This window comes from Scyliorhinus torazame, chromosome 8 (genome assembly GCF_047496885.1).
Source record: "Scyliorhinus torazame isolate Kashiwa2021f chromosome 8, sScyTor2.1, whole genome shotgun sequence".
NCBI lineage: Eukaryota > Metazoa > Chordata > Chondrichthyes > Carcharhiniformes > Scyliorhinidae > Scyliorhinus > Scyliorhinus torazame.
In genome coordinates this window covers 174,532,278-174,548,301 of record NC_092714.1, presented here as the reverse complement: position 1 = coordinate 174,548,301, position 16,024 = coordinate 174,532,278, and the positions used below count along the sequence as shown (strand labels likewise).

The window sequence follows — 16,024 nt, the reverse complement described above, 5'->3', positions numbered from 1 at the left end:
TTCCAAAATTGAGGGCATTTTGGAGCATTAACACCAATGCATCTACTAACTCATTAGCCACCTCTTTTAAGACTCTAGGATGAAGTCCATAAGGACCCAGAGACTTGACAGCCTACAGCTCCATCAGTTTGTTCAGTACCACTTCCTTCGTGATTGGAATTTCACCAAGTTCCCTCTCCCTTCCACCTCGATTTACAGCTATTACTGGAATGATTTTTTTTAATCCTCTACAGTGAAGACAGAAGCGAAATAATTGTTAATTTTATCAGTCATTTCCTTATTATCTACTATCATCTCCACACTGTCACTCTCTAGACGGCCAACATTCACTTTACCGACTCTGCTCCTTTTTAACTACCTGTATAAACTCCTGCTATCCGTTTTTAAATTTCTAGCTGGCTTCCTCCCATACTGTATCATTTATTTCTCCTGATTAAAGGTTTAGTCATTCTCTGCCGTTCTTTAGATTCTGACCAGCCACTTGTCTTCGAGCAGTTGTGCTTTTTCCTCAAGTTTCATGCTTTGCCTAACGTCTTTAGTTAACTACGAATGGTGGGTCCTCCCTTTAGAATTTTTCTTTATTGTGGAAAAGTCAAATAAGAATTTTAAAAAGGCAGACCACCCAGCATCACGTTATGTCAAGCTGTTCCACAGACCAGGCAGGCAATAATTTGACATAGCCATATTCATCAAATCATACCTTACAGCCAATGTCCCAGACTCCTCCATCACTATCCCTGGTTACGTTCTGTCCCACGAGCAGGACAGACCAACCAGAGATGGTGGCACAGTGGGTAGACAATCGGAGGTCGTTGCCCTGGGAGTCCTCAAAATTGACTCCGGACAATCACATGACATCAGGTCAAATACAGGCGAAGGAAACCTCCTGCTGATTAGCATCTACTGTCCGCAGGAGATGAATCTGTACTCTCCCTGGCGGTAGAAGCACTGAGGTGACAAGGGCACAGAATGGACTCTGGTTGGAGAACTTCAATGTCCATCACCATGAGTGGCTTAGTAGTACCACTGAGCTGGTCAAGTCCTGAAGGACATAGTTGCCAGACTGGGTCAGCAGCAGGGGATGAGACAACCAACAAGAGGGAAAATCCCACTGTACATCATCCTAAGCAATTTACCTTTTGCAGTTGCATCTATCCATGGCCGTATTGGCAGGTATGACCACCACACAGTCCTTATGGAGACACAGTCCCATCTCCACATTGAGGATATCTTTCATCGTGTAGCATGACTTGCCAGTTTTTAATACTCAATGCCCCGTCAAATGAAGGCAAGTATTTCATCGTGTAGCATGACTTGCCAGTTTTTATACTCGATGCCCCGTCCAATGAAGGCAAGTATTCTGAATGCTTTCTGGACTACCCTGTCCACTTGTTTTGCTACCTTCAAAGATATGTGAACCTTGGTAAGGCCGCACTTGGAATACTGCACACAATTCTAGTCTCCACATTACCAAAAGGATATGGAGGCTTTGAAGAGGTGCAGAGGAGGTTTACCAGGATGTTGCCTGGTCTGGAGGCTGTTAGCTATGTGGAGAGGCTGAATAGACTCGGACTGTTTTCATTAGAAAGACGGAGGTTGAGGGGTGACCTGATAGAGGTCTACAAGATTATGAGGGGCATGGATAGAGTGGATGGGCAGGCACTCTTTACGAGGGTGGAGGGTCAGTCACCAGGGGGCGTAGGTTTAAGGTCCGTGTGGCAAAGTTTAGAGGAGATGTGCGAGACAGGTTTTTTATGCAGAGGGTGGTGAGTGCCTGGAACGCGTTGACAGAGCAGGTTGTGGAAGCAGATACATTAACGGTATTCAAAACCATCTTGGCAAACACATGGATTGGATGGGTATAGAGGAATGCGGCACAAGGAAGTGCTGAGGATTTTGGCAAAGGCTGGTATCATGACCGGTATATGCTTGGAGAACCGAAGGGCCTGTTCCTGTGCTGTATTGTTCTTTGTATTTGCACAACTAATGGATCAAATTTAAGCCCTGCAGTCCTGCCACAACCGGTCGTTATAATGGATACTTAAACCAGAAAATTAAACTGGAGGAGGCTCCACATATATCCCCATCTTCATCGATGGAGGAACCCAGCACATCAATATAGAAGACAAGGCTGAAGCGTTTACAACCATCTTCAGCCAGAAGTGCCGATTGGATGATAATAACCTTTATTGTCACAAATAGGCTTACATTAACACTGCAATGAAGTTACTGTGAAAAGCCCCATGTTGCCACATTCCGCGCCTGTTCGGGAACACAGAGGGAGAATTCAGAATGTCCAATTCAACTAACAGCATGTCTTTGATTCACCTTTACCTCCTCCTGAGGGCCCCATAACACAAGTGCCAGTCTTACAAAGGTGTCAATTTGATTCACTCTATGTGATATGAAGAAACAGCAGAAGCACTGGATACTGCAAAGGCTATGGGTTCGGACATCCCAGCTATAGTGAAGACTTGTGCTCCAGAATTAGCTGTGTCTCTTGCCAAGCTGTTCCAATACAGCTCCAACAGGGCATCTACCTGACAATGTGGAAAATTGCCCAGATATGTTCTAGCCAAAAAATGGACAAATCCAACCTGGTCAATCGTGCTCATTTGAAATCAACCATCTCCGCCCCAGGACATCAATTTCTCAGGGTAGTGTCCTAGACCAATTGACTGTAGGTACTTAACTGATGGTCTTCGTCATAGTCCCGAAAAACAAAGACAAAGTCTCGAAAGACGTGCTGTTTGGTAATTTGGACATTCTGAATTCTCCCTCAGTGTACCCGAACAGGTGCCAGAGTATGGCGACTAGGGGATTTTCACAGTAACTTCATTGCAGTGTTAATGTAAGCCTACTTGTAACAATAAAGATTATTAATTAATATGGTCAGAAGTGGGGATGTTATCTGGTGATTGTACAATGTTCAGTGCCATTCACAACTCCTCAGATACTGAAGCAGCTGGTGCCTTCATGCTGCAAGAACTAGACAACATTCTGCTTGGGCTGACAGGTGGCAAATAACATTCACTCTACAAAAGTAGTTAATGACCATTCTAACTAGAGAAAATCTAACCATCTTCTCCACCCCACCACCCCCCACCCGCCACTATCAACCTTATGGGGGTTAACATTGACCAGAAACTGAACTAGCCAAAAAAATACTGTTGCCTCAAGAGCAGGTCTCAAGCTGGGAATTTTGTGACTCCTGACTCATCAATAAGGCACACCATCTATAAGGCACAAGTCATGAATGTAATGAACGACTCTCCACTTGCCTGGATTAGTGCAGCTCCAACAACACTCAAGAAGCTTGACGCCATTCAGAACAAAGCAGCCTGCTTGTTTGGCACCCCAACCTCCACCTTCAAATTAATTCCTACCACCACTGTCGCAAAAGTGGCAGCAGTGTATACAATCTATAAGATGCAAAACAACCCAGCAAGCCTCAATAGACAACACCTTCCAAACCTACAACCTCTTCCCACAACTTGAAGTGCAGGTGCATGGTAAACGACCATTGTCAGTTTCAAAATCCTGGAACTCGCTTCCCAACAGCACTGTTATGTGTACCTACCCCACATGGACTGCAGTGGTTCAAGGAGGCAGCTCACCACCACCTTCTCAACGGCAATTAGGGATGGGTAGTAAAGCCTGGCCGAGCCAGCGGCACCCACGCTATGAACAAATAAAAAGTGTTCAAATCTCCTTGCACCGTGTACTTTCGCTTAAGATTTAAATAACTAGTTCCAGTCGCTAGGTGATCCCATACTTTAAAGAAATGTATCTATTGTAACGCGATGTACATTAAATAATAAATATAAACACTGAGAAAGTCATTTGTCCGTACACTGTAAAAACACAAAGAAAAGGAGTAATTTCATATTGAAACCAATCACAAGTAAATCCTCCTCGTGAGGAAATCTGCAAATTGACCTGAAGCTGGAAATTTACAAGCATGTGCGAATCTGCAAACCTCCCTCACACATGGCAATGAACCTGTAACTAAACTGAAGACATTTACTGTAAAGTAGCTTTGCAGAATTAAACCTGCAGGCCAATTAAAATCATTCCAAATTATTCTGCTATTATAGTACACTGAACAGAGTCTGCTTTACCAGAAGCAGCACCTGATCCACTAGTTTGTGTAAGGTGAATACATAAATTGTTACATAGCACACAGAATCAGTAAGTCAGGAGCTCAAATTACAGCTCAAAACTAACGACAACTTGGGAACACAAGATCACTCGATTTGATGCCACAATAAGGCAAAACACATTTTAGCTATTGCGAACGAGCATTATGACCTTTGTGCTGCCTGCAAAGTATCGCACAAGGAAATTGGTTCATCTAGTAAGGTGTTCAACAGATTCAAACAGGAAATAAATTTGTTTCTTTTAAAATGAATTTTCCTGTCAAATTCTCCTCTACTGTCCCACTGGTGTGAACACTTTCTGGAGTAGAATTCACAGACAAGGTTTCCTGATGTATGCAGCCCAACAGCAAGTTATTGGAATGTGGATAGCAAGTATTGACATTGTGTATTTATGTATTCCCTATGTTTTTTTTAATGTATGGAATGATCTGTCTGGATTGTACGCAGAGCAATACGTTTTTAAAATTAAAATTTAGAGTACCCAATTCATTTTTTCCAATTAAGGGGCAATTTAGCATGGCCAATCCACCTAGCCTGCACATTTTTGGGTTGTGGGGGCGAAACCCACGCAAACATGGGGAGAATGTACAAACTCCACACGGACAGTGACCCAGAGCCAGGATCGAACCTGGGACGACGGCGCCGTGGGGCAGCAGGGCTAACCCACTGCACCACCGTGCTGCCCCAGAGCAATACTTTTGATTGTACCTCAGTACACGTGACAATAAAACAAATCCAATCCAATCACCACGTGTCCTCCCAGCAGCAATCCCTGGCTAGTGATTCTATTCATTCGCCAGGCTCTCCAAAGATTGGTCACCAACTACAAGGCACAAGTCAGGACTGTGATGGAATACTCTCCACTTGGCTGGACGAGTGCAGCTCCAACACTCAGCAGGCATGACATCATCCAAGACAGAGCAGCCCAGCTTCATTGGCACCCCATCCACCATCAGTTTACAGTATCATCCCAAAAAATCACAAGAGCAACTCACTAAGATTTGTTTGACTATTTCCAACCCCATGATCTCTACCACCTAGCAGGACATGGACAACAGATACATGGGAACACCACCAGCTGGAGGTTCCCCTCCAGGTTATAGAATCATAGAATTTACAGTGCAGAAGCAGGCCATTCGGGCCATTGAGTCTGCACCAGCCCTTGGAAAGAGCACCCTACTTAAGCCCACACCTCCACCCTATCCCTGTAACCCCACCTAACATTTTGAACATTAATGGGCAATTTAGCATGGGTCCTTTCAGTCAGGAAGACTATTCAGGGAGACAAATGGAGGGCTCACCTGCACATCTTTGGACTGTGGAAGGAAACCGGAACACCTGGAGGAAACCCATGCAGACGCAGGGAGAAAGTGCAAACTTCATAGTCACCTAAGGCCAGAATTGAACCCGGGACCCTGGAAACATATTGCCGCTCCTTCACTGTCACTGGTTCAAAATCATGGAACTCCCTCCCTAACATCACTGTGTGCATCTACATCAAGCGTTCAAGATGATAGTTCACCACCATCTTTTGCAGGCAAATAGGGATGCCTAATAAATGCTGGCCTAGCCAATGACACTCACATCCCAAGAATGAAAAAAAGGAATAGTAGCCCTCCATTTGTCTCCCCGAATAGTCCTCCTGACTGAAAGGACCCATGCTAACATCACTTAAGTCATGGTTCTTCCAACTTTTTACACCCAAGCTCTCTGGACTTCACTGTATACTGGATTCACAGAAACGATAGATTTCCCATGTATGTCATGATGCAGAGATGTGCTGAGGCACGATCAATTTGGCTGCCGATGAAGTTGAATTCAAACTTAGTTGAATTGTTAGTATCTGAAGTGTGGCCTCCTACAGCAGCTGACGAAATGGCTGCTAGCTGAAGGCCACGCATATTTATAACCCGGCTCCTGGGCGGAGCTAGCATGCAGGGGCCCAGGTGAACCTGTAGTGCATGTTCTACCGTACAACCCTTAATATAGGAACACAGTGGTTTACCACATTCACCCCCTGTTAAAATTGAGTCCGGCGGGGGTGGTGGATAACTATATACAATTCGCAATCTTTAATATTTACAGAACAGTGAAAAAAAAATGTCTCTGGCCATCCGGTGGGCCGGTCAGAGGTTCAGCCGGTCCGGCGCCTTGATCGTCCTCTGGGATCGACGAGGTGGAGCCGGCGATGTTGGTGCTGTCGTGGTCGAAGTTGACTCCGGGAACGTGCCAAAATCCTCTTCATCAACGGGGGTGTGCAGGGGGAGGACGGACGGTTCTAGCAGGGGTGATGGGGACGGCGGGGGTGGTGTGGGGGCGGAACCTGCTGGTGCCAGGTCCCTGAGGGAGACGGTATCCGGCGGCCGTCGGGGAACACCATGTAGGCGTACTGTGGGTTTGCGTGGAGCAAGTGCACCCTTTCCACCAACGGGTCCGTCTTGTGGAGCCGCACATGTTTATGGAGAAGCACGGTTCCCGGAGCTGTGAGCCAAGTTGGGAGTTGGGACAAGACAATCTTTTAGTTTTATAACAATATGAGAGGTTTCTGTGCATGCCAAACATCAACTCGAACAAACAGAAAATATGCGCTAGCTGTTACAAATCAGATTTAAGAGAGGAAAAGTAAGTTTTTGCTCCTTACTGGGAACTGCCTCGTTACCTAAAAGGCTGAAGATTTGCAGCCACAAACTCAGGTGATGTGCCGAGCCAGGAAAAATGAAGTGAATCCTCCAGAGTGAGCCTGAATCACACTGCACAGACTGACATCACCCTCAGCGTGAGTCTGAATCACACTGCACAGACTGACTTCACCCTCAGAGTGAGCCTGAATCACACTGCACAGACTGACTTCACCCTCAGAGTGAGCCTGAATCACGCTGCACAGACCGACTTCACCCTCAGCGTGAGCCTGAATCACACTGCACAGACTGACTTCACCCTCAGAGTGAGCCTGAATCACACTGCACAGACTGACTTCTCCCTCAGAGTGAGCCTGAATCACACTGCACAGACTGACTTCACCCTCAGAGTGAGCCTGAATCACACTGCACAGACTGACTTCACCCTCAGAGTGAGCCTGAATCACACTGCACAGACTGACTTCACCCTCAGAGTGAGTCTGAATCACACTGCACAGACTGACTTCACCCTCAGTGAGCCTGAATCACACTGCACAGACTGAATTCACCCTCAGCGTGAGCCTGAATCACACTACACAGACTGACTTCACCCTCAGTGAGCCTGAATCACACTGCACAGACTGACTTCACCCTCAGAGTGAGCCTGAATCACACTGCACAGACTGACTTCACCCTCAGCGTGAGCCTGATTCACACTGCACAGACTGACTTCACCCTCAGCGTGAGCCTGAATCACGCTGCACAGACTGACTTCACCCTCAGCGTGAGCCTGAATCACACTGCACAGACTGACTTCACCCTCAGTGAGCCTGAATCACACTGCACAGACTGACTTCACCCTCAGAGTGAGCCTGAATCACACTGCACAGACTGACTTCACCCTCAGCGTGAGCCTGAATCACACTGCACAGACTGACTTCACCCTCAGTGAGCCTGAATCACACTGCACAGACTGACTTCACCCTCAGCGTGAGCCTGAATCACACTGCACAGACTGACTTCACCCTCAATGAGCCAGAATCACACTGCACAGACTGACTTCACCCTCAGAGTGAGCCTGAAACACACTGCACAGACTGACTTCACCCTCAGCGTGAGCCTGAATCACACTGCACAGACTGACTTCACCCTCAGCGTGAGCCTGAATCACACTGCACAGACTGACTTCACCCTCAGAGTGAGCCTGAATCACACTGCACAGACTGACTTCACCCTCAGTGAGCCTGAATCACACTGCACAGACTGACTTCACCCTCAGAGTGAGCCTGAATCACACTACACAGACTGACATCACCCTCAGCGTGAGCCTGAATCACACTGCACAGACTGACTTCACCCTCAGCGTGAGCCTGAATCACACTGCACAGACTGACTTCACCCTCAGTGAGCCTGAATCACACTGCACAGACTGACTTCACCCTCAGAGTGAGCCTGAATCACACTACACAGACTGACATCACCCTCAGCGTGAGCCTGAATCACACTGCACAGACTGACTTCACCCTCAGCGTGAGCCTGAATCACGCTGCACAGACTGACTTCACCCTCAGAGTGAGCCTGAATCACGCTGCACAGACCGACTTCACCCTCAGCGTGAGCCTGAATCACACTGCACAGACTGACATCATCCTCAGCGTGAGCCTGAATCACACTGCACAGACTGACTTCACCCTCAGCGTGAGCCTGAATCACGCTGCACAGACTGACTTCACCCTCAGAGTGAGCCTGAATCACACTGCACAGACTGACTTCACCCTCAGAGTGAGCCTGAATCACACTGCACAGACTGACTTCACCCTCAGAGTGAGCCTGAATCACACTGCACAGACTGACTTCACCCTCAGTGAGCCTGAATCACACTGCACAGACTGACTTCACCCTCAGAGTGAGCCTGAATCACACTGCACAGACTGACTTCACCCTCAGCGTGAGCCTGAATCACACTGCACAGACTGACTTCACCCTCAGCGTGAGCCTGAATCACGCTGCACAGACTGACTTCACCCTCAGCGTGAGCCTGAATCACACTGCACAGACTGACTTCACCCTCAGTGAGCCTGAATCACACTGCACAGACTGACTTCACCCTCAGCGTGAGCCTGAATCACACTGCACAGACTGACTTCACCCTCAGTGAGCCTGAATCACACTGCACAGACTGACTTCACCCTCAGTGAGCCTGAATCACACTGCACAGACTGACTTCACCCTCAGAGTGAGCCTGAATCACACTGCACAGACTGACTTCACCCTCAGCGTGAGCCTGAATCACACTGCACAGACTGACTTCACCCTCAGAGTGAGCCAGAATCACACTGCACAGACTGACTTCACCCTCAGAGTGAGCCTGAATCACACTGCACAGACTGACTTCACCCTCAGAGTGAGCCTGAATCACACTGCACAGACTGACTTCACCCTCAGTGAGCCTGAATCACACTGCACAGACTGAATTCACCCTCAGAGTGAGCCTGAATCACACTGCACAGACTGACTTCACCCTCAGCGTGAGCCTGAATCACACTGCACAGACTGACTTCACCCTCAGCGTGAGCCTGAATCACGCTGCACAGACTGACTTCACCCTCAGTGAGCCTGAATCACACTGCACAGACTGACTTCACCCTCAGAGTGAGCCTGAATCACACTGCACAGACTGACTTCAACCTCAGAGTGAGCCTGAATCACACTGCACAGACTGACTTCACCCTCAGAGTGAGCCTGAATCACACTGCACAGACTGACTTCACCCTCAGAGTGAGCCTGAATCACACTGCACAGACTGACTTCACCCCCAGTGAGCCTGAATCACACTGCACAGACTGACTTCACCCTCAGCGTGAGCCTGAATCACACTGCACAGACGGACTTCACCCTCAGAGTGAGCCTGAATCACGCTGCACAGACTGACTTCACCCTCAGCGTGAGTCTGAATCACGCTGCACAGACGGACTTCACCCTCAGAGTGAGCCTGAATCACACTGCACAGACGGACTTCACCCTCAGAGTGAGCCTGAATCACGCTGCACAGACTGACTTCACCCTCAGAGTGAGCCTGAATCACACTGCACAGACTGACTTCTCCCTCAGAGTGAGCCTGAATCACACTGCACAGACTGACTTCACCCTCAGAGTGAGCCTGAATCACACTGCACAGACTGACTTCACCCTCAGAGTGAGCCTGAATCACACTGCACAGACTGACTTCACCCTCAGAGTGAGCCTGAATCACACTGCACAGACTGACTTCACCCTCAGCGTGAGCCTGAATCACGCTGCACAGACTGACTTCACCCTCAGAGTGAGCCTGAATCACACTGCACAGACTGACTTCACCCTCAGTGAGCCTGAATCACACTGCACAGACTGACTTCACCCTCAGCGTGAGCCTGAATCACACTGCACAGACTGACTTCACCCTCAGCGTGAGCCTGAATCACACTGCACAGACTGACTTCACCCTCAGCCTGAGTCTGAATCACACTGCACAGACTGAATTCACCCTCAGCGTGAGCCTGAATCACACTGCACAGACGGACTTCACCCTCAGCGTGAGCCTGAATCACACTGCACAGACTGACTTCACCCTCAGCCTGAGTCTGAATCACACTGCTCAGACTGAATTCACCCTCAGCGTGAGCCTGAATCACACTGCACAGACTGACTTCACCCTCAGAGTGAGCCTGAATCACACTGCACAGACTGACTTCACCCTCAGCGTGAGCCTGAATCACACTGCACAGACTGACTTCACCCTCAGAGTGAGCCTGAATCACACTGCACAGACTGACTTCACCCTAAGCGTGAGCCTATATCACACTGCACAGACTGACTTCACCCTCAGAGTGAGCCTGAATCACACTGCACAGACTGACTTCACCCTCAGCGTGAGCCTGAATCACACTGCACAGACTGACTTCACCCTCAGTGAGCCTGAATCACACTGCACAGACTGACTTCACCCTCAGAGTGAGCCTGAATCACACTGCACAGACTGACTTCTCCCTCAGAGTGAGCCTGAATCACACTGCACAGACTGACTTCACCCTCAGAGTGAGCCTGAATCACACTGCACAGACTGACTTCACCCTCAGAGTGAGCCTGAATCACACTGCACAGACTGACTTCACCCTCAGCGTGAGCCTGAATCACGCTGCACAGACTGACTTCACCCTCAGAGTGAGCCTGAATCACACTGCACAGACTGACTTCACCCTCAGAGTGAGCCTGAATCACACTGCACAGACTGACTTCACCCTCAGCGTGAGCCTGAATCACACTGCACAGACTGACTTCACCCTCAGAGTGAGCCTGAATCACACTGCACAGACTGACTTCACCCTCAGTGAGCCTGAATCACACTGCACAGACTGACTTCACCCTCAGAGTGAGCCTGAATCACACTGCACAGACTGACTTCACCCTCAGTGAGCCTGAATCACACTGCACAGACTGACTTCACCCTCAGAGTGAGCCTGAATCACACTGCACAGACTGACTTCACCCTCAGAGTGAGCCTGAATCACACTGCACAGACGGACTTCACCCTCAGCGTGAGCCTGAATCACACTGCACAGACTGACTTCACCCTCAGCGTGAGCCTGAATCACACTGCACAGACTGACTTCACCCTCAGAGTGAGTCTGAATCACACTGCACAGACTGACTTCACCCTCAGAGTGAGTCTGAATCACACTGCACAGACTGACTTCACCCTCAGAGTGAGCCTGAATCACACTGCACAGACTGACTTCACCCTCAGAGTGAGCCTGAATCACACTGCACAGACTGACTTCACCCTCAGAGTGAGTCTGAATCACGCTGCACAGACTGACTTCACCCTCAGAGTGAGCCTGAATCACACTGCACAGACTGACTTCACCCTCAGAGTGAGTCTGAATCACGCTGCACAGACTGACTTCACCCTCAGAGTGAGCCTGAATCACACTGCACAGACTGACTTCACCCTCAGAGTGAGTCTGAATCACACTGCACAGACTGACTTCACCCTCAGCGTGAGCCTGAATCACGCTGCACAGACGGACATCACAGCACCTCCCTCTCTCTAGAGGTCAGCACATGGAGGCTCTTGTCACCTTGACTCGAATCACTGAGCCAACACCGCCCAGAAGAGCCCCGCTCAACCCAGGCCGCCGCTCTCCTCAACCACTAACCCATTGTCGGTAACCGGCCGGCGCCCCGGGGGAAGGCCCGGCTTCTGACCGACCCTGAGGCCTGGTCAAATACCCTGAGTCAGTACCGGTCCGGGGCCCCGGTTAGTGACTTCCACACTCACTTGAAGACATGCTCCGACGTCCAGATCTTCATCCTCCCGGTGATCGTACTGCCGATCCGGGTCCCGCTCTCCACCCGCCCGAAGCCTTCAGTTGACGTCAGCACGCAAACCGACCTGGCCGCCACTTACGTCATCACGCAGCCCGGTCTTGGCAGCCGTCGGGAACCCCAGTTGGCCCCGCCGGGCTTGTGCGTGCTGACATCATCACGTTCACAGGTACCGCCTCTGCTGCTCACCTGGTGCGGTCACTGGGGAGTCCGGAGGAACACAGCCTCAGAGTTCGAGTGTTCAACAACTGATCACATTTATATAGTGCTTCAATTGGGGGTGCGGGAAATAGTGAGGAGGAAAGCCTTACAGTACAGGGCACTTTAAGACCATAAGATAAAGTAGTATTAGGCCACTCGGCCCATCGAGTCTCTCCGTCATCCAATCATTGCTGATATTTTTCTAATTCCCCCATTCTCCTGCCTTTTCACCAGAACCCCTGATCCCCTTATTAATCAAGAACCTATCTTTTGTAAGGGCCCCGAAGAATCCAGCACGAGTTTTAAGGATACAAAATAATAAAGTCTATTTACTATAACAATATATACATAGCAGTAACTTCCCTTGCTACCTTCTCCTTCCTCTTGGTTCCTGGACTGGCCAGCTTATTTATAGTAGGAGTTTCTCTGCCCCCCTCATTGGGGAAGTTCATACTCCCATAGGATTGTGGGATAGTCATTAGTCCCCAGCCAATCGTCAGTTGGCAGGTTATAACATCCCTCCCCCCCAAAGTCCAAGGAATCCACCGTAGGCCCTGGCGAAGGAAGGCGTCAAACTCGTTTGGCCGCAGGCCGGACGCCATTTGCACGCGGCGCTGGATCAGGCGGCGTATAACGAGACGGAGACTGGCGCTTCCGTGATGAACGGCGCGGTTGTACATCCACGGCCTGTGGACCCGAGGATTCCCCCTCTGATTCATCCTGTGTCTCCAGCTCAGAGTCAGAGTCTGCTGCCTCCGTCATGTCAGCGTCTCTGTCCCCATTCGGTCCCGTCATGACCTGCGCAGGCTTTGACTGAGGCACCAGTGGAAGATTTGGAGGACTACCTTCCCTTGTTTCTGGTCTTTGCCGCTGTTGAACTGAGCTCCGGGGGCGGGGAATCTTTTGCGGGGATGATCTTCTGGACCGGACGTGGTCTACATGTTTTCGCTGGAGACGACCCTGGGCTTGCACTTGGTACGATATAGGGCCCGTTTGGCGAAAGATTACCCCAGGAACCCATTGGGCACCACCAGCAAAATTCCACAAGAATACTGGGTCACCGGGCGCAAACTGCCGAATCGGACGATGCTGAGACAATCCCGGTCCCTTCCGTTCTTGTGTGCGGCGTACTTTTGCGCCAATGTCCGGGAAGACCATACTAAGGCGGGTGCGAAGTCTCCGGCCCATTAGGAGTTCTGCGGGAGCTACCCCAGTCACTGTATGGGGGGTGGTCCTGTACATAAACAAAAACCGAGCCAGTCTCGTGTCCATTGATCCGGAAGACTGCTTCTTTAGGCCTCTTTTGAATGTTTGCACTGCACGCTCTGCCAACCCATTTGAAGCCGGGTGGTAAGGGGCAGTGCGGATATGGCGGATGCCGTTCATCTTTGTAAACCTAGCAAACTCCTCACTCGTGAATGGAGTGCCATTATCCGTGACCAGCACCTCGGGGAGGCCATGCGTGCTAAATGATAAACGCATTTTTTCAATTGTTGCGCAGGACGTTGTCCCCTGCATCTTATGCACCTCCAGCCATTTGGACTGGGCGTCAATTAGTAGAAGGAACATGGATCCCTGAAAAGGGCCTGCGAAATCTGCATGTAAGCGTGCCCAAGGCCGCCCTGGCCATTCCCAGTGATGTAGGGGCACGGCCGGCGGAAGCTTCTGATGCTCCTGGCAAATGGAGCAGTTTTGGGCCACCTTCTCAATGTCGGTGTCGAGGCCTGGCCACCAGACATAACTCCGGGCCAACATTTTCATCTTGGTCACGCCCGGATGCCCATTGTGCAAGTCTGATAATATCAGCTCCTGGCCTTTTTCCGGGACAACCACACGCGTCCCCCACAAGAGGATGCCGTCTTCCACGCTGAACTCTGACAGCTTGGAGGAAAATGCCCGTAACTCGCCTGGGAGCTGTCTATGCTGCCCACCATACAGGATTATGTGCCGAACCTTTGACAGGACTGGCTCCGTCTGGGTCCACTCACGGATCTGTGATGCCGTGACAGGCAAGGTGTCCATAAAATTTAGGGTTGCGACCACCTCACCGGTCGTGGGGGTCGACATGGGGCCGGTCGATAAAGGCAATCGGCTCAGTGCGTCGGCATTTGCCATCTGCGTACCTGGTTTGTGCTCCAGAGAATACTCATATGCAGCAAGCAACAAAGCCCAGCGCTGGATCCGTGCAGAAGCAATGGGCAGTATCGGCTTATCCTCTCTGAAGAGTCCCAGCAGGGGCTTATGATCAGTCACGATAGTGAAATGGCGGCCGTACACAAACTGGTGGAAGCGTTTCACCGCAAAAACCACTGCCAGGCCCTCCTTCTCGATCTGCGCGTACTTCTTCTCCGCTGCAGTCAATGTGCGGGAGGCGAAAGCTATCGGTCGCTCGGCCCCGTTCTCCATCTTGTGGGACAGGACAGCCCCAATACCATACGGGGATGCATCACATGTGACGAGCAAAGGCTTTCCCGGATCATAGTGGGTTAGTAACCCAGACGACGACAATTGTTGCTTTACCCGCCGGAAAGCGGTTTCTTGCGGCTGACCCCAAACCCAGGTGTGATTTTTCTTTAGCAGCAGGTGTAAGGGGGCCAGCGTAGTTGCCAGATTGGGGAGGAACTTCCCGTAATAGTTTACGAGACCGAGAAAAGAACGAAGATGCGAAGTGTCAGTCGGGGTGGGGGCATGTTGAATTGCACGCACCTTCTCTGCGACGGGGTGCAGACCCTCGCGGTCCACCCGATAACCTAGGTAGACTACTTCTTTTGCCTGAAATACGCACTTTGTGTGACGTAAACGGACTCCAGCCTCCGAAAGGCGTTTAAGGACAGCCTCCAGATTTTCCAAATGCTCTTGCTCCGACGTCCCTGTAATCAACACGTCATCTAGGTAGACAGCCACACGTGGTAAACCTCTCAAAATGCCCTCCATAACACGTTGAAAAATTGCGCAGGCAGAGGATACTCCAAAGGGCAACCGTGTATATTCATACAGGCCCCGGTGTGTGTTAATCGTTACATATGGTCGGGAGGCAGGGTCCAGCTCCAACTGCAGGTAGGCGTGACTCATATCTAATTTTGTGAATGAGAGTCCGCCTGCAAGTTTCGCGTAGAGATCCTCTATGCGAGGCATTGGGTATCGGTCGAGTCGGGAAACTGTATTCACTGTAAGTTTATAGTCGCCACACAAGCGAACTGTGGCATCTGGCTTCATTACTGGCACAATTGGTGCTGCCCAGTCAGCAAAACGGACGGGCCTGATAATACCCAAACTCTCCAAATGAGTGAGCTCCCCTTCTACCTTCTCGAGCAAAGCGTAAGGCACTGGGCGCGCCCGGAAATAGCGCGGTGTGGCTCCTGGTTCAACTTGGATACGGGCTACGGCCCCTTTTATTTTCCCCAGACCAGGCTGGAATACCTCTGGGTATCGTCCTAGCACCTCAGTCAACCCTCCAGAAACTGTTTGGAGGATGTGCTGCCATTGCAACCGCAAATGGCGCAACCAGTCCCGACCCAACAGGCTGGGCCCATGGCCACGCACTACGATAAGTGGGAAACGCCCCTCCTGGCGTCCATAGACAACAGGGGTCATTGTAGTTCCTGCAATGTCCAGTGGTTCCCCCGTGTAGGTGGCCAACCTGGCCTGTGAGTCAGTTAGTGTAAGGGTCTGTATACCCTG

General features: G+C 50.3%; 1 protein-coding gene across 1 annotated transcript in view; it reads right to left on the bottom strand.

The window, feature by feature from the left end:
* The window catches only part of prelid3b (PRELI domain containing 3), a 33,584-nt gene extending 21,344 nt beyond the window's left edge, over nucleotides 1-12,240 (bottom strand). The window contains exon 1 of the mRNA XM_072514531.1: nucleotides 12,096-12,240. Coding sequence (XP_072370632.1) covers nucleotides 12,096-12,127 — 32 coding nt within the window. The 5' untranslated portion in view covers nucleotides 12,128-12,240. The remainder of the gene's footprint in view (nucleotides 1-12,095) is intronic.
* Between the last annotated feature and the right edge of the window lie 3,784 nt (nucleotides 12,241-16,024).